Source organism: Lissotriton vulgaris, chromosome 5 (genome assembly GCF_964263255.1).
Source record: "Lissotriton vulgaris chromosome 5, aLisVul1.2, whole genome shotgun sequence".
NCBI lineage: Eukaryota > Metazoa > Chordata > Amphibia > Caudata > Salamandridae > Lissotriton > Lissotriton vulgaris.
In genome coordinates, this window is record NC_141693.1 from 420,760,795 (window position 1) to 420,780,856 (window position 20,062).

At 46.4% G+C, this 20,062-nt stretch overlaps 1 protein-coding gene across 2 annotated transcripts in view; it reads left to right on the top strand.

Annotated features, from left to right (window-relative positions):
• WDFY4 (WDFY family member 4) overlaps positions 1–20,062 on the top strand; it is an 856,906-nt gene that overhangs the window by 771,816 nt on the left and 65,028 nt on the right. For both annotated transcript variants that reach the window (XM_086921796.1, XM_086921797.1), the window contains 2 exons: positions 668–759; positions 18,684–18,896. In XM_086921796.1, coding sequence (XP_086777922.1) covers positions 668–759; positions 18,684–18,896 — 305 coding nt within the window. The remainder of the gene's footprint in view (positions 1–667; positions 760–18,683; positions 18,897–20,062) is intronic.

Sequence of the window (20,062 nt, forward strand, 5' to 3'; positions counted from 1 at the left end):
CATTTCAATCAATGCAGGCACCATTGCACTATGGTGCAAGGGTGACTGCGTTGGTGCAAGGGTGCCTGTGTTGGCTCTAGGCAGCTTAATTTAGAGATTAGGAAAACGCTGGGATGCGCCGTATCTTTGTAAATACAGCTCATCCCTGCGTTTTCGGAATGACGGACCGTGGCGTTAGCATTTTATGCTTAACGCCGCACTCCGCCATTCGCTTGTAAATATCCCCTGTGTCCCTTATGATAGTCTTACCAAGAGGTGGCTGCCAGTGACTCTCGGTACCGGTGGCTAAACCCACCCATTACTGAAGGGGACAAGAGGCAGGGGACATTTGTGCCAGTCTCCTGGACTCAGCCAGCCAGCCAGTTGTCAAGCAGTGTTGTGCTGCATCAGTCACTTGATCCCATAGAGTGCTCTGTGGGTAGGAAGGGTGGTGCGGTGAGTGCGGGCCGCCCCGGGTGTCATCACTTGAGGTGGTGACAAAATGGCAAAAAATATGTGTTTTCAACACATATTTTTGCCATTTTGTCAAGCCGGGGGTGACAAGAAATTATCCACACCGGGTACCACCTGACCTTGCTACGCCACTGAGAGTGCTGAAGGCGCAATGCCCTTATGTGACTGTGCTGGGATGTTTCTTATTTGTTAACTCCTCGCCCTTCTTCTACAGGCACCATGCAGGACGGGACCGTGCTGGGCGACGTGTTGCTGCCTCCCTGGGCTGACGGGGACCCTGACGCCTTCATCAGGTTACACAGACAGGTAATCGAGGAGGGAGTACATCTCGGGTAACTGGTCACAGACTGCACGTGGCTCCACCTGAGCAGAGTGTCTGGGACAGGGAGCGTCTCAGAAGCGGGAGTCGGAGGGGAAGTGAAACAGATCCAGACTTCTTCGTACTTGGGAGTTGCCTAGCGACCACGTCTTTGTCACACCTTCACACGTTTTTTTTAATGTTTTGTTCAATAATGCACTAGTATCTTGCGTTATGGGCGTCGCATTATCGCCGTTCCTAATCTTGGGGGTATAATGCAATGTGTTGAAAAGTGTCCCATCGTTGGCAGGGACGATTGTGGTACCGTTCTAAAGTCCTTCTGACGTAACCGAGCATGTTAGGAATAGAAAACTGATTCCGTGGTTTAATTTAAAAAAAAGGAAACGTGTGAATGTTGGTGGATTTTGTTTTTGTAGTTGCGAAATTTTTATTTTGAGAGAAGGGTTTTTTTTGGTCATTTTGTAAGTATGGCTTTTGTAGTGCTTGGGTTAGAAGGCAGACAGATAGCTGAAGTTAGGCGTTGTAGAAATGTAAAGTATGCCACCGCAATTCCCATATTTTGGGAATTTTGCATTACGAAAAAATTCCCGAAATGATGCCATTACGCCAGGCGTGTAATTACAACGCAGTTCACGGTAAAAAAAAAAAAATATATATATATATATACAGCACGGAAACAACACGAACAACCAAAACCCAGACGGCTATTATTCAGCGCAATTTAATTTTTCACATTATTTTTAAACATCAAATGCGACCTCGAATAAAAAGGCCGCATTTTGCGTTTAAATGTACTGCTTTTCTTACAATTGCAAGTAGTTTAGCCTCATTTTTCAGATATTTTGCTTAATTACAGGAAAGCACATTACGCATATTTCGTACACCCCTTGTTGAAACGTGAAGGCAGATAAAAAAAGATGACAGGAGAAAACTGGTGGGGAAACTGGAAGCGGCTTGACAAGGACTGACTTGCAGTCGTGAAGCAAAAGTGCAGGAGAAAGATTGAGAGGGGCGGGCACTGGAAGACGTTGAAGAACTACAAGGAGTTCCCCATCTCTCCACTAGAGGGAGGTCTTGGCCCAGCTCTGAACATCCTCTTTGCAGAATGAATGGGGGGCGATGCCGAATACCGAGGCTATATAGTTACATAGTTGATTGTGCCTTTCTCAACAGCCGCCAGACACTTCCCGCCTCCCTTTCAATTCACTTATCAGGCTCTTTTTCATCCCTGATTTATTTGTTTTCTTTGTCGCTGTTTTCCGTCTTTCTCTTCCTTCTTTTTTGTTTTTCCCTCTGTGTTGCTCTTGGTCAGTCTGAAAAGGAAGACTACGAGATTTACGCACCCAAATGAGGAATTACATGCAGATGTCAGTGCTTTTTAGCCCCCACATCGGAATGCACCGATATTTACATAGCATTTCCCCAAGGCAAACTTCGACAGGTTTGACACGCTCAATTTTGACAGAGAAAAAGTATGGGAAATGCTGTAATTAGCGCTAACCTCCTCGAGAGAGAGGATGTGGCTAAACGGCTAGAGCAGGTGACTCTGAACCAGGGGAACCAGGTTCGAGCCTGCAGGGAGGCTCAAGAATCCTGTGATTTAGGGCAAATCTCCTAATATCCCATGCCTAAAAATGAACGTGTCTGGTAGCTGTCTTGGTAGTATTAACTTCACATCCACCCATAAGGCCACGGATTCCACTACCCACTTCCTTATTTTTATGTTTAAATCTGGTTTTATTGTTGCATAATAAATCAAAACAAGAGCATACCATCCAAGAGAACCTCTCTCTAGATTGCAATATGAGGATACAACTTTTAAATCCTAATAAATAAAAGCACAAGGAAAAATAAACAGACATTCCCCCACCCAACCTCTCCAAATCCCTCCCCCACCCAGTCCCAGTACCCTCAGCTATATGAAGTGTATTTTCAGGAAGGTTATATGATTCGCTTATAAATGTGCTGCAGATTAAGTTGTGTCAGGTTCAGCTAAACAAAGTAGCCGCAGATAACAGGGACCTGTCAAACCTTATTTTTACTTATCCCTTTGCAGGGGTGTCAGGTGAGCTTTAGTTCTTTGTTTTAGCTTGTGTGTTTTCATGAATTGGTCGCTGAGGTCCTGGTTAATTTTCAGGAGATTCTGGGCCTTTTAGTCATTGCTCAAGAGTCGCAGTTTTTTGGCGGCTCCTGTTCGGAGAATTTATTCAGTAGTTATCAAGCTGTTCCTCTCCAGCATTACCGCTTTCTTCATTATAAAGTGTTTCATTTTCAAGGACTTGGCTGACTCTGAACAGTTTGCAGTTCCTTGAGCATAGCTAAAATGTTTTGCACTTCAGGGATTTGAGTAGGTTTTCCAGAGACTCTAAAGGTTGGTTCTCTCCTTCCAAGCTTGGCAGGTCACATGAATGTGGCTCTGCTCTGATTGACCCCCCCCCCCCCCCCCCCTAAAAAGGAAGATGGAATCCACCCTGAAGGGAGTTCATTCGTCTTGTGTGTTTGCCCTGCTACTCCACACTATAGGATCTCATCTCTGTTGCAAGACTTTCAGTTCCTTCTGAGGGCTAGATCAGTGGTATAACGCAAAACGATAGGTCCCACTTGCAGAATGTCAAGATGGGCCCCTTAGTCCACCATATTTTACAGATATTCATTGGCCTTGGGCTGAATGGAGGGGGGGGGGGGCTTGAAGGGTTAGGGTAGGCCTGACATATTGGGTTACACCCCTGGCCCTATCACAAGGTGTACAGATTTATGTGCTGGGATACAATTTGGCTTGAAATAATGTTTTTCTGTCAGACATCCTTTCTCTCACCACATACATTTGTCTGTCATGAGGATTTGTCCCCAGAATTAGGAATAACATGCATACCCTGAAATGCTGGGCCCAAATCTGCATTTGGTGTCCACATTCTGGGGACAAGTCCACTTCCATTTGCCACCTGCTCTGTAGAGGGAGGCGTTCTCTGCTTCTCTCATGCACTGAATGGGGTGGTCAGATGACGGCCAGGCTCCCCTTTCAATCAGAGCCTCATATGATTTTACTAGGGTGGGTGAAATTTAAATTATACTGGCATAATTTGCTAGCTTCAGAAATTTAGCATTATGCTTGTTACACAAAATTCCCCAAATGACGCTATTATGCCATTTTTGTGTAAATTCCGTACCAGTTGCTGTAAATTTTGGCATATGATCCATTCATGGTAAAAATGTACTGCAAACACGTGGGAACAACAGCATGCATGCAGCTGCTGTTTGCAGCGCTTTCATTTTTTCCACTATTTCTAAGCGCAAATTGCATTCTTGCTTCGAAAATCAATGCAAGATACAATATAGCTCTAAAGAACTGTTTTGCATTTGGTGTAATTATATGTAATTATAGAAATGTTGCCAAAACTTTGTGTAGTTTTACAAAAGCAAATTACGCACAGTTAACATAATTTTAGATTTGACTGACTGGATAGTCTGAGTGGTAAAATCATGTCCAGTATTCTTGCACCCGGAAAAAATAGATGCAGGAACATTGGACCACTTATAATTGGGCAAATCGTTATCCCACCCGGTAATACCACTGCGCCCAATTTATAATCAGGGCCCAAGTGGCTTGGAATCCACAGTCGATTGTAAACCTATTCTTCAGGTCCATGACCTGCTACTTCAGATATCTTCTGACATTGCAGGTGATGGTCTGAAGACAGATTTTTTAGTAGCTGTGTTGGGGCCACAGCAGTGTTAGGTGCTCCAGGATCTTCTGGCTCAAAAAGCTCCATCAGTGAGACTTTGGTTCTGGGCCTAGTGGGTCAGGAGAGCTTGTGTCTTTGTTGAGTGCTGGCTAAGACATCACCTGGAGCCTTTGGTGAGGCATAATCTGGTCCATTGCAATCTGATTTAGAAAGATTGTAAAGTGCGGGTTCCAGTTACCAACAGGGCAGGCTTTAGAGCAGTGCGACTGGTGCAGCCGCACTGGGCGCTGAACTTTGGGGGCGGCCGACCTCAGGAGGAGCGCTGTATTTAGCAATATCTCATGATTAGAGAGATGAGGGACACTTTGCCGGGTGGTAATGAGAGAATCCAAGGAGGTCTCATGGGACTTAGGGGGCGCCAAAAGTGATGTCGCACCGGGCGCCATGAGTGCTTACGCCGGGCCAGGTTACCAAGTCCCCGAGGACTGATCTCCAGTGGTATTTTGAGACTGGGTACCTCGGATCGAGCTTCATCTGACTCCTCTTGTAGTCTTCACCACAAATGCTAGCTCTAAGGGGTAATGTGCAAGTCTGGTTCTGGGTTTAGCTCATGCCTTGTGGTCGTACCAGGAGACTGAAGTGTTTTCAAATTGGAGGGAGCACAAAGCTCTTTGGGTGGGAATGATGTCCTACTATGATCAGAGAGATCTTCTGGTCAGAACAAACAATTAAGTGGCAAAATTAATAGAAAGGGAGGAATGAAAGCAAGCAATCTGCCCATTAGATTTCCCCTTCCCTCTACTGTTCGGCGGTAGTCGACAAGAGCGATGGCTGCGTTGTGGGCAGAATGTAAACGTGTTGCCCTTTCTGACATCTGTAGGGCTGCCACATGGGCCGCACGTAATACTTTCAGTTTGCCTTATGGTTTCAGTATACCTGCTGTTGTTTTGAGTGCTGAGTGTCATGCGCTGCTTCTTCTGTTTGATTTGCCTTCCATTGGAAATGCTGTAGGACTGTGGACGTTGTCCTTTGGGTTAAAACTGTCGTGTTGAATCACATTGCTACTTGAGTGCTGTGTTCATATGGGCACTCACTTGATGCTTGCGGCTACATCCTCCTGATTTATGTCGCGGGATGAGGATGAATGGACTTGAGGGTAAAGTCTGCATTACTTACCAGTAATCTTCATTACATTGCTTTCTGCTTTTTTGTGTCACCGCCCTGCAACGCCCCCCACCCTTCCCACCGATGGAGGGTAGATGTCCTCACTGTTTTATCTCTGAGGCTTGCTATGTTCAATAGTGCTCCAGTGCAATGCATGGCCTAAAACCATTAGGGTGGGGCCATGTGTTTGTAATTTCCTGCATCTCACTTTTGAATTCTGGATGCCTGTCCAGAAGGGAGACTAAACCTCAAATTTTAGGAGTGTGACAAGGAAGACTAGGAGTGGTGTAAAGATTACCCATACAAGCACACTGTCCAGCGAGGTCTGCCTGTACTGTTTCCATCTATTTCCTTGCCAAGGCTTTGGGTCAGTCCAGTGCTTAATTTGAGCCAGTGGTTTCGGGTGCTCGGCACCAGCATTTAATTGTCAACACCACACTTATGACAGTCTGCCACATGGTGGTGCTGCTCATCTAATTTAGAGAGTAGAAGAACAATGGTTGTTTATGAATACAATATACATCAAAAATGACTAATACCTGCCTCCCCAGCCATTCCTTTGGCTTTGGGGACCTGGAATAATCTTACCTGTCGCACTTGCAGGTGAGAGAGATAGTTAGCAGTTGTTTTGGTACCGCCATTGGCAGCGATGGGTGGTGCAAGCTGCAGTGGCCTCGTAGTCAGGGCCTGGCACTTATTATTTTACAAATTAAGCACCTAACTTCTCCTCTCACCCCTCCCGAACTACAGCTATCTGGTTGTTATATTTTATTCCTATCTCCTGCCACAATCAGTTACCTCGCAAGGCATCCTCCTCGTAAAACCTTAGAAGGACGCATGTCATCTATTCTAGGACTCCTTACTGTAATACGTGTCAGGGTGCAAAAACAGATCTCAAAGTTAATTTTAACCTGCACACTGAGGAGGCCCTCAGACTGCAAGGGCTGCACGAGTCAAATAGATAACCCTGGAACTGCCACGGGCAATCACAGAGCAGCTTCAAACACAGAAAAGAAACCCAAGGCTGCCACAGAACAGATTGAAATATTATAGAGCAGGCAGCCGTAGAACATACTTTAACAACCTCTTAACAGAGAGAAACAAACAAAGAGTAGCCATTGACAGTCACACAACAGCCAAAGCCAATCACAGGCCAGCAACAGACAATCACAGACCACCAAGGGCCAATTGCAAAACAGCCACGGACAATCACAAAAAATACGGTGGCAATCAGATACAATCAGAAATATTACAGTGCAATCAATTACAGAACAGCTTGCAACCAGCACTTAATAGATATGGCCAAACACAGAGCAGTGAGGAACAATCACAGAATAGACAAAGACAGAGTGTAATCAGAGTGCAACCAGTGATAACAATGAACAATCGGAAATACTGCAGGTAAATCAGCCACAGAGAAGCATACATTCGAATGAAGCAATCAAAGAGCAGTAAGGGATGAACATAAACAATTGTCGAGCACTTATAGAACATCACAGATCTGACATAGAAATCAGTTCAGGAGGACAGCAAACACTTATAGAAGATACACAGGTTAACAGTCTGAAGTCATTGACACATAAGGATCACAAACTACACACCCCAGGGCAATTAGTCTACACTTCTTCACACACTCACAGGTGCAAAATTCTCGCTCAAGCAGCAACATACAGACAAAGAGCAGCAACACTAATATAGTCACAGAGTTGCACTCGCGAAATACTGAAAAGTCATATACATCATTTCCCACAGTAAAGGGCCCTGAGTTACAAGTTAGACCGAGCAGAACAAATGCATGGAATTCTACTCCACCTAATTCTAAGTGTGTTGGTTTTCCCAGCTGTTAAATTTAGCCAGAAACATGTATTCAGGCTGTAGATGCAGCAGTCTCGTTCTCCATGTTTCTTCTGCCAAGGGCGGCATGCAGTGCTTCCTCCTGCCTCAAATGATCTCTCCCTTCATTCACCGTGTCCCCCAGCTGCTTGTCTTACGCCCACCCCCACTTCGCCCTAAGATCCACAAAACGCATTCAGCACCTTCTCACAGCAGGTGGTAAAGGTATGCTCTTACACCCCAGGGAATTGAAACTGACTTGTGGTTTTATCATGAGTGGAAAAATCAGTCCCACACAGTAATTCCCAATTTCAAGAGGTTTAACTCATAATTGGATGGAACTGGGGTGATTTACCACACAGTTTTTATTGTTACCCCAGTACAATCCATCAGGGTCACACTGGGGGATTCTAACAAAGAGCTACTCTCAATGTGAGAGGATTCCACAGTTACACAGTAAGTGAGACAGAAACAACATGGACCGACTTTGACATATTTACAATATTCAGTCACAAGCATTACCAAAGTTGTAAATGAGTGCAGAAGCCCACAGTTCTTCATAGTAGCCAGCGGCTGGTGTTGCCAAATGCCAGGGCTGCTGAATAACAAGGCTTCCATGCCTTGATTCCACCTCAAAACTCTTTCTTCTACCACCTTGCCCTTTCTCTATCTCAGTTTAGCTCACTTTTGCAGGTTCTTGTAGCTTTCGCCCTCTATCTCTGTTTTCTTACTTTTCGCTTGCTTCTCTTTTTCCCCTGTCTATATTTATTTGTCGTGTTCTGGATTTAAGTCAACCGATGAAACAAGCATTTGCAATGCAATAGGTCTCGCATTAGGAAAGTTTGAGCTATTGGTATTGTAAATGACAAATTTTTTATTTATGTGTTGGTTTGGAAAATAGTGAATTGAATAGCTTTGTCATTTACAATGCCAATAGTTTTAACTTTCGCAAATGCGACACCTACAGCATTTGTAATGCAATATGTGTTGTATTTACGTGACTTAGATGTATTGATATTACAAATAAAAATGGCTTTTATTTTTTTAATAATGAATACTTAAAAGTTATTGTAATTTATAATGGCAATAGCTTTTGTAAATATCTTTTGTGAAGATTATGTTCATTGTATTTTATTGTGATGAAAATCCAACAACAGAAGTGAACTATTAACTTATTTTTGTGACATTTGTAATGAAGCTTGAAACATTGAGAGAACATATTTGAACCAGTTGTTGAATGGTTGCAAAGATTGATGCTGTGGTGGCGACAAGTGATGCTGTGGCGTTCGGTGATGCTTTGGTAGCGCATAGTGATGTTGTGGTACCCCTGAGTGATGCTCTGGTGGTGCTGAGTGATGCTGTGGTGATGCGATAGATGGATAGAGTGAGTGCGATAGATAGATAGATAGAGTGAGGGCGATAGATAGATAGAGGGAGGAGGATAGGTAGAGTGAGGGCGATAGATAGATAGAGTGAGGGCGATAGATAGATAGATAGAGTGAGGGTGATAGAGAGATAGACAGATAGAAGGGTGATAGATAGATAGACAGATAGATTAAGTGTATTTATGTTGCATTGAGTGGAGTGTAAGTATGAGGCATGTAATTATATGGCACAGAGTGGTAATATGGGGAGTGTATATTGTATTCAGTAGAGTGTAATTGTGTGCCGTGTAATTATGTGGCACTGAGTGGTATTTCGAGTGTATGTTGCATTGAGTGCAGTGTAATTATGTAGCGTGTAATTATGTGGCACTGATTGGTATTGTGTGGAGTGTGTGTTGCATTCAGTAGAGTGTAATTATGTGGTGTGTAATTATGTGGCACTGAGTGGTATTTGGAGTGTATGTTGTATATAACTATGTGATTAAGGAACAGTGAGCAACCCAAAATACCCTTGAGGGCTTGGGTGAGTAAGTAGAAAGGTATAGGTGCCTTCAAGGGGATTTATTTAACAAAATATAATTAAACGTGATTCAACTAACTCTTTAGGACAGGTCAATGGTCCTTATTCTTGAAAGGACCATTGACTTGTCCTAAAGAGTTAGTTAAATCACGTTTAATTATATTTTGTTAAACAAATCCCCTTGAAGGCACCTATACCTTTCTATATATAACTATGTGGCACTGAGTGGTATTTGGAGTGTATGTTGCATTGAGTGCATTGTAATTATGTGGCGTGTAATTATGTGGCACTGAGTGGTATTTGGAGTGTATGTTGCATTGAGTGCTGTGTAATTATGTGGCACTGAGTGGTATTTGGAGTGTATGTTGCATTGAGTGCAGTGTAATTGTGTGGCGTGTAATTATGTGGCACTGAGCGGTATTTGGAATGTATTTTGCATTGATTGCAGTGTAATTATGTGGCACTGAGTGGTATTTGGAGTGTATGTGGCATTGAGTGCAGTGTAATTATGTGGCGCTGAGTGGTATTTGGAGTGTATGTTGCATTGAGTGCTGTGTAATTATGTGGCACTGAGTGTTATTTGGAGTGTATGTTGCATTGAGTGCAGTGTAATTATGTGGCATGTAATTATGTGGCACTGAGGGGTATTTGGATTGTATGTTGCGTTGAGCGCGGTGTAATTATGAAGCATATAATTATGTGGCACTGAGTGGTATTGTGTGGAGTGTCTGTTGCATTGAGTGCAGTGTAATTATGTGGCGTGTAATTATGTGGCACTGAGTGGTATTTGGAGAGTATGTTGCATTGAGTGCAGTGTAAATATGTGGCGTGTAATTATGTGGCACTGAGTGGTATTTGGAATGTACGTTGCATTGAGTGCAGAGTAATTATGTGGAGTTTAATTATGTGGCACTGAGTGGTATTTGGAGTGTATGTTGCATTCAGTGCAGTGTAATTATGTGGCAAGTAATTATGTGGCACTGAGTGGTATTTGGAGTGTATGTTGCGGTGAGCACAGTGTAATTATGAAGCATATAATTATGTGGCACTGAGTGGTATTGTGTGGGGAGTGTATGTTGTATTTAGTAGAGTGTAATTATGTGGTGTGTAATTATGTGGCACTGAGTGGTATTTTGTTGGGAGTGTATGTTGTATTTAGTAGAGTGTAATTATGTGGTGTGTAATTATGGGGCACTGAGTGGTATTTGGAGTGTATGTTGCATTGTGTACAGTGTAATAATGTTGCATAAAACTATGTGGCACTGAGAGGTATTTGGAGTGTATGTTGCATTGAGTGCTGTGTAAATATGTGGCGTGTAATTAGGTGGTACTGAGTGGTTTGAGTGCAGTGTAATTATGTGGCGTGTAATTATGTGGCACTGAGTGGTATTTGGAATGTATGTTGCATTGAGTGCAGTGTAATTATGTGGAGTGAAATTATGTGGCACTGAGTGGTATTTGAGGTGTATGTTGCATTGATTGCAGTGTAATTATGTGGCGTGCAATTATGTGGCACGGAGTGTTATTTGGAGTGTATGTTCCATTGCAGAGTGTGTGAGGGTGCTGAGTGTGAGGGAATGGTGGCATGCTGCGCTTTAGATGAATATGTTTAAAAGTAAGGTGTGCCATACTGCGATTGCTACTATAGTTAATTGTGGATGCGTTCACAATTGATGTGTGCACTGATGGCTGGTGGTGTGTGTGCCTGTAGAAATGGTGCACTGATGGCTGGTGGTGTGTGTGCCTGGTGAAAGCGTGCACTGACGGCTGGTGGTGTGTGTGGGCCTGGCCTGCTGGTGGTGTGTGTGCCTGGTGGAAGCGTGCACTGATGGCTGGTGGTGTGTGTGCCTGCTGAAAGTGTGCACTGACGGCCGGTGGTGTGTATGCCTGGTGAAAGCGTACACTGATGGCTGGCGGTGTGTATGCCTGGTGAAAGCGTCCACTTGTGGTGTGTGTGTGCCTGTTGAAAGCATGCAATGATGGCTGGTGGTGTGTGTGTGCCTGGCCGGCTGGTGGTGTGTGTGCCTGGTGGAAGCGTGCACTGATGGCTGGTAGTGTGTGTCTCTGGTGAAAGCGTGCACTGACAGCTGGTGGTGTGTGCCTGGTGAAGCGTGCACTGACGGCTGGTGGTGTGTGTGCCTGGTGAAAGCGTGCACTGCCGTTTGGTGGTGTGTGCCTGGTGGAAGCGTGCACTGACAGCTGGTGGTATTTGTGCCCGGTGAAAACGTGCACTGATGACTGATGGTGTCTGTGCCTGGTGAGAGTGTGCACTGATGGCCGGTGGTGTGTATGCCTGGTGAAAGCGTGCGCTGATGGCTGGTGGTGTGTGTGTGTGCCTGGTGAAAGCGTGCACTGACGGCCGGTGGTGTGTATGCCTGGTGAAAGCGTGCACTGATGGCTGGTGGTGTGTGTGTGTGCCTGGTGAAACCGTGCACTGGCGGCTGGTGGTGTGTATGCCTGGTGAATGCGTGCACTGATGGCTGATGGTGTCTGTGCCTGGTGAGAGTGTGCACTGACGGCCGGTGGTGTGTATGCCTGGTGAAAGCGTGCACTGATGGCTGGTGGTGTGTGTGTGCCTGGTGAAAGTGTGCACTGAAGGCCGGTGGTGTGTGTGCCTGGTGAAACCGTGCACTGGCGGCTGGTGGTGTGTATGCCTGGTGAATGCGTGCACTGATGGCTGATGGTGTCTGTGCCTGGTGAGAGTGTGCACTGACGGCCGGTGGTGTGTATGCCTGGTGAAAGCGTGCACTGATGGCTGGTGGTGTGTGTGTGCCTGGTGAAAGTGTGCACTGAAGGCCGGTGGTGTGTATGCCTGGTGAATGCGTGCACTGATGGCTGATTGTGTCTGTGCCTGGTGAGAGTGTGCACTGACGGCCAGTGGTGTGTATGCCTGGTGAAAGCGTGCACTGATGGCGGGTGGTGTGTGTGTGTCTGGTGAAAGCGTGCACTGACGGCCGGTGGTGTGTATGCCTGGTGAAAGCGTGCACTGATGGCTTGTGGTGTGTGTGTGCCTGGTGAAAGCGTGCACTGACGGCCGGTGGTGTGTATGCCTAGTATAGGCGTGCACTGATGGCTCGTGGTGTGTGTGTGCCTGGTGAAAGTGTGAACTGACGGCCGGTGGTGTGTATGCCTGGTGAAAGCGTGCACTGATGGCTGGTGGTGTGTGTGTGTGCCTGGTGAAAGTGTACACTGACGGCTGGTGGTGTGTGCCTGGTGGAAGTGTGCACTGACGACTGATGGTGTCTGTGCCCGGTAAAAGTGTGCACTGACGGCCGGTGGTGTGTATGCCTGGTGAAAGCGTGCACTGATGGCTGGTTGTGTGTGTGTGCCTGTTGAAAGCATGCAATGATGGCTGGTGGTGTGTGTGTGCCTGGCCGGCTGGTGGTGTGTGTGCCTGGTGGAAGCGTGCACTGATGGCTGGTAGTGTGTGTCTCTGGTGAAAGCGTGCACTGACAGCTGGTGGTGTGTGCCTGGTGAAAGTGTGCACTGACGGCTGGTGGTGTGTGTGCCTGGTGAAAGCGTGCACTGCCGTTTGGTGGTGTGTGTGCCTGGTGGAAGCGCGTACTGACGGCTGGTGGTGTTTGTGCCCAGTGAAAGCGTGCACTGATGACTGAGGGTGTCTGTGCCTGGTGAGAGTGTGCACTGACGGCCGGTGGTGTGTATGCCTGGTGAAAGCTTGCACTGATGGCTGGTGGTGTGTGTGTGTGCCTGGTGAAAGCGTGCACTGACGGCCGGTGGTGTGTATGCCTGGTGAAAGCATGCACTGATGGCTGGTGCACCAGCCATCAGCCATCAGAAATTTAGGAAAAGCCTCCCACTGCAAGTTGTTGCCATATGCATTACTGCTGAAGGGTCATTTCAAAGAAGATAAATGTGTCCACTGAAATAAAATCTCACTGCACAATGATCTCTAAGCTTATTAATAATCTCTACTCATTCAGGAGAAGTTACAGCACAGGGGGTGCAGACTCTAACACTTTGTTCTACAGTTATAGAGGAGGCACAGCCGGTGCCGACACTCATATGGTGTTCTACAGTTATAGAGGAGGCACAGGGGGTGCAGACACTCACATGGTGTTCTACCGTTTTATAGGAGGCACAGGGGGTGCAGACACTCGCATGGTGTTCTACAGTTATATAGGAGGCACAGGGGGTGAAGACACTCACATGGTGTTCTACGGTTATAGTGTAAGCACAGGGGATGCAGACACTCACATGGTGTTCTACAGTTATAAAGGAGGAACAGGGGGTGCAGACACTCACATGGTGTTCTGCAGTTATGGAGGCGGCACAGGGTGTGCAGACACTCACATGGTGTTCTACAGTTATAGAGAAGGAACAGGGGGTGCAGGCACACACATGGTGTTCTACAGTTATAGAGGAGGCAGAGGGGGTGCAGACACTCACATGGTGTTCTACCGTTATATAGGAGGCACAGGGGGTGCAGACACTCACATGGTGTTCTACAGTTATATAGGAGGCACAGGGGGTGAAGACACTCACATGGTGTTCTACGGTTATAGTGTAAGCACAGGGGGTGCAGACACTCACATGGTGTTCTACAGTTATAAAGGAGGAACAGGGGGTGCAGACACTCACATGGTGTTCTACAGTTATGGAGGCGGCACAGGGTGTGCAGACACTCACATGGTGTTCTACAGTTATAGAGGAGGAACAGGGGGTGCAGGCACACACATGGTGTTCTACAGTTATATAGGAGGCACAGGGGGTGCAGACACTCACATGGTGTTCTACAGTTATAGAGGAGGAACAGGGGGTGCAGGCACACACATGGTGTTCTACAGTTATATAGGAGGCACAGGGGGTGCAGACACTCACATGGTGTTCTACAGTTAGGGAGGAGGCACAGGGTGTGCAGACACTCACATGGTGTTCTACAGTTATAGAGGAGGCACAGGGGGTGCAGACACTCACATGGTGTTCTACAGTTATAAAGGAGGAACATGGGGTGCAGACACTCACATGGTGTTCTACAGTTATGGAGGCGGCACAGGGTGTGCAGACACTCACATGGTGTTTTGCAGTTATAGAGAAGTCATAGGGGGTGCAGGCACTCACATGGTGTTCTACAGTTATAGAGGAGGCACAGAGGGTGCAGACACTCACACAGTGTTCTACAGTTATAGTGTAAGCGCAGGGGGTGCAGACACTCACATAGTGTTCTACAGTTATAGAGGAGGAACAGGGGGTGCAGGCACTCACATGCTGTTCTACGGTTAAAGAATAGGCACAGGGAGTGCAGACACTCACACAGTGTTCTACAGTTATATAGGAGGCACAGGGGGTGAAGACCCTCGTATGGTATTCTACAGTTATAGTGTAAGCACGGGCCGCAGACACTCACATGGTGTTCTACAGTTATAGAGGAGGCACAGAGGGTGCAGACACTCACAAGGTGTTCTACAGTTATAGAGGAGGCACAGGGAGTGCAGACACTCACATGGTGTTCTACAGTTATAGAGGAGGCAAAAGGGGTGCAGACACTCACATGGTGTTCTACAGTTATAGTGTAGGCACAGAAGATGCAGACACTCACATGATGTTCTGCAGTTATAGAGTAGGTGCAGCGGGTGCAGACACTTACACGGTGCTCTACATTTATAGAGTAGGCACAGCGGGTACCGACACTTACACGGTGCTCTACAGTTATAGAGGAGGCAAAGGGGGTGCAGACACTCACATGGTGTTCTACAGTTATAGAGGAGGCAAAGAGGGTGCCGACACTCACATGATGTTCTACAGTTATGGCGGAGGCACAGAGGGTGCAGACACTCACATGGCGTTCTACAGTTATGGAGGAGGCACAGGCCGTGCAGACACTCACATGGTGTTCCACAGTTATAGTGTAGGCACAGGGCGTGCAGACACTCACATGGTGTTCTACAGTTATAGAGTAGGCACAGCGGGTGCAGACACTTACACAGTGCTCTACAGTTATAGAGGAGGCAAAGGGGGTGCAGACACTCACATGTTGTTCTACATTTATACAGGAGGCACAGGAGGTGCAGAAACTCACATGTTGTTCTACAGTTATAGAGTAGTTGTCCACATATTCCATGCTCATTAATGCCCTGATTACAAATCGTATTTACTGTCCCTCTTACATAACATTAGCCTGGGATGAGGTATTTGCAGGCTTTACTAAATACCTCCTACTCTGAGATTTGAACTTGAAAAGGAGACATAAATGTAGAATCTGTATTTACCATGCGGAATTCTGCATGTTTTCCCCTTTTCCAGACTTTTCCCTCCAGTAGACATCTGCAGATCTGACCTCCTGAAACATGTCATGGGAAAGCAGCAGGAGTTGATAATTATTACACATCTCAGAATTCAAACTTCTCTGCAAACTTTTCTTTTCACAGGTATCGAAATTTAGTCCCCAGCTCATAAGCAGAGTACATGATGTTAAAGGCAATTCACCCATGGGCAGACCTGTCTTCCACAATTTTAAGCTAAAGAAACTGGAAAGCAGTAGATTATAAATACTAAACGACTGGTGCAAAAGTCAAAAAGAGGCACATAACCTTGCTGTGCCACCACTAGCTTCAGAGCAGATCAACTGCCTGAAACCTTCCCACACCTCCTCTCTAATTTCCATACAGCAAGAGGGTTATCACACGGGCGCTGATGAAAAGATACTGATATTACACGAGCCATAATAAGACCTTGGGCATCCTACCCACCTCACCATGTACCATCCCAACCAATCCTTGAAACCAAGCACAATCATCTCAATCAACCTCATTACATTCCAATCACCATATCACACAGCAAACCCTACTGAACAGACACTTTACTTTGTCCAGAGCAATGCTCCATCAACAATTATGATCAAAGCAGACCTCTGAAATGCGCATAAACACAACACTGTTTTCGTTAGAGACCTGGGTCTTCTGAACACCACACATATCATTGATGTCTGTGTCCCACAAGAGTTCAGCTTCCATCAAACTGACCCACAGAACAGAATAGTAGTATTTACTTCTGTGACCTTCGATCATTGTGACACCTTACTATGCAGTACAATCCATTATTCTGCACCTCTGTTGCCGCTTTCTGCTGACAGTTATGTATGCAGTCTCTTTTGCTTGATCTAGCAAACACTCAGAACCGACCCTGCTTTCAGCTGCAAGATGCCCACCCGCATCATAGCAGGCTCAGACTGTTGCTTGCACAACACCCTCCAATGCAAATTCAAGCAGGCAATGCACAGACCTAGGCCATGAGGGATTCAGCTCATCATGCTGCCACGCCCGAGGGGTCCTTTGCTCTTCCATGACCTATCTCCCATGCCAACGCACAAATCACACCTGGACCAACCATGCAGCCACAGCATTCTACCTGCTCTATTCCCCACCTACCATGGGCAAGTGGAAATAATAAAGCAACCAACATTCTCACTTGTGGACGTCCCCAAAGATTTAATGCCACCCCACAGCTGACACTGAGACCTCGCTCATCGACTTCAACCACCCCGCGAGTTGATATTAGACACTCATGCCCTGCCTTACTTCTGCGGATCCACACACCATGGTATGGTCAGGGGCTCACCACCCGCAAAAGCAACTTGTGGAGACAGGAGAGTGACTGGAGAGACTTTTACTGGCAAACTGGCTCTATAGGGTGCCAGCGTGCTCATTTTCCCTTCCATTATGGCGGGCTGCCTGATGCCCGCTTCGCAGACAATCTAGTTCCTTTTGTGTCCAAGTGTTTCTGTGCCTGAGAACAGCTGTAGCTCAAACCTCAGCACAGCTGGAACATCAGACCTGCCTGCCATATCCAGGACCCCATCAAGGGAAACAAAGGCACCGCCTCTGATCCAACTTCACAAGTTGCTAAGGGATCGATGGATATTTTAAAGGGTTTCTCAGGCTCTGGGCCTATAAAAGGCATCTAAATCAATGCATGATCTGTAGAAATACCAGGGAATTTCTTTAATGTGTGTGTGTGTGTGTGTGTGTGTGTATGTGACTGTGCGTGTGTGCGTGAGGGAGGGAGATAGAGGGTTTTTTGCACTTAGTAGACGTATTTATTTCTCTCTCTGGGAACCCATTTATCAGTCGTACAATAACATAGAATGCTGCAGCAGTCTACATGTATCCAGGAATGCTCAAGGTATAACACCTCTTAAGATAACTGTGTTCGTTCTCTACAAGGTACAATCCTGTTTGTGCACAAGATTTGTATTGGAGGGGGTGTCACACACGACATCCCTCACTCGATTATGCGCCCTAATGCAATGCCATATCTTGTACGGTTGTGCGAACAATGCTTGTTTAGTGCAAGTGTGGCCCTTTGTATATTAAATATAGCGCTGCTCGTCAGTGGCATTACACAAAATGTTGGGGCCCCCTACCGATTGCGACGAGGGCCCACTAGTCTCCCATATCTCACAGGCATTCATTGGCCTTGGGCTGAATGGGGATGGGGCCCCTAAAATTGTCCCTCCTCCCCATCCATTCCCCACATGAGCTGCAGGGACCTGTGCTACACCTCTGCTTTGCATTTATTTTGCCATTCATGCAGTTCAGTGCAGCAGATTTCTGTTCATTGTTCCAGTGCGCGAATGTGTCGCAGTCTGTTTGTGACTAAGTGATGAAGTGAGAATAGATTTATGATTATTTGTTTTTCTTGCCACCAATTTCTATGGGGTCAGGTAGATTAAAAATGTATCAGCTGCTATTCATTTTGCTTATCATGGCATTACCCCTCATGAGCAAACACAAGATGATGGATGAAATGCTGAATTTTTTAACCACTCACCCCTAGTCAAGAGATCTGGGTTGAATCCATCCTTCTTTTGCCCACCATGCCACCCCAGTTTGGGCCCAGCCAAAGGCAAATCAGCCTTGATCCTGCTCCTCATGGGTCCAGTCCAGCCCGAACTGCCAGGCCAGGTCTTCTCTGGATCGGAAATAAGCAGCCTGGCAGTCCGGGCTGGACTGGACCCATGAGGAGCAGGATCAAGGCTGATTTGCATATGGTTGGGTCCAAACTGGAGTGGCCTGGCAAGCAAAATAACGATGGATTAAATCCAGATCTGTGACTGGGGGTGACTGTTTGACAATGTTCAGCATTCCGTCCATCAGCTTTTTGTGTTGTGCTACCCCTCATGACGCTGCCCCTCAGGGCTGTGCCCCTTATACCACCACGCCCGCAGGCCGAAGCTCTAGTCATAGAGCTCAACACTCTAGTGGAAAAGAAATCAGTACCCTGACCGGTGGTTTTGTAAAGAGCCTTGATGCACACCACTGGTGTACTGAGTGTGAATTGTAATGGTGATTCTCTCTATTACTTTGCAGGCTTTGGAGAGTGATTATGTCAGCGCTAACCTGCATCACTGGATCGACCTCATATTTGGCTACAAACAGAGCGGTCCGGCCGCGGCCGATGCTGTGAACGTCTTCCACCCTTACTTCTACATGGACAATGCGGACCTGAGCGGCAAGGCGGACCCACTGATTCATAGCACCATCCTGGGATTCGTCAGCAACTTTGGGCAAATTCCAAAGCAGGTAGAGACCAAGGGCCTTTTTGTCTTATACAGTTCTGTAGGAGCTGAACATCCAAAGAAGGCCTACAATGGCTCCCGCTTAGCCTCAGGGCTATAGGAGCTTCCAACGCAGGACTGTCTAAGAAGGACAGTGACAGACTGAGGAGGCTATGACTCAGGGACATGGCAGGAGATCTCCCATTCCATACTGGAAGGCTAAAGAGACTTCTAATGTGGAACATTTTCACGAGGCCGCCTTGGGGTACAGGTCGAGGGCGGTTCCTAGGAGTTAGGGTCACTGATCGACTCCCACTTGGGTACAGGCTGAGGAGGTAGACCAGCAGGCACAAGCAGATAACGTTTCCCATGGGGCAAAGGTAGACTTAAGGTTGCAAATAACTACTAGAGAATGAAGAGGAAAAGATCAAGACGCGTTCCGATCAGTAAAGAGTGAAATAGGACTAGCCAGTCTCATGGCCACAAATGGCAGTCCAGCAGCGGTGCAGCCCTGCAGCAGAATACCAGCATGCTATTCTCATATACATGGTGGTATATTTCTGTTTTATTTATCCGGCTGAGTTTTCAAAATGTGGCATTGCCATTTACCTCCTGTCTGATCTATACCCTGTAATCAGGTTACAAATTTCAGTGAAAATTAGAGTTCTTTGCTTCATGAACAATTCCCTTCTACAGTAGTTGGAAACAGGGCTGCATTTCAACACTAGGGCTTTTCAACTTGTACTTGACTGATGGCCACAAATTTTGTTCAGTCTTAAATGTTTCTCTACACAGTTTTGTCCGAGCTCTAGTTACCATGATGCCACCCTCATCCTGAACTTCAACTGAGCTCTTGTTGGTTTGCAAGATTACGGTATAAAGAAAAGGCTTAGAAACCCTTACTTGTGTTGTTTGAGTGCTAAAATACAAGATGGATCGCCTTGATGCTGAAGTGGTTCGGAATCAAGCCGATCCTTATAGGGGCATTACATACCGAGGAGAGGCTAATGGGGAAAGGCTCAGAGGGAGGACATTAAAACCAACATTTTTGATTCTATTTGTGGCCTGAGTATTTACTTTTGGGCCTGAAGAAATATGATCACATCAGTCCCATCCAGTGGTGGCTGCCACTGAGTAGTACGGGTGGGGCGGGGATAGGGTGAGTTAGGATAATAAATAAAACTGACTTAC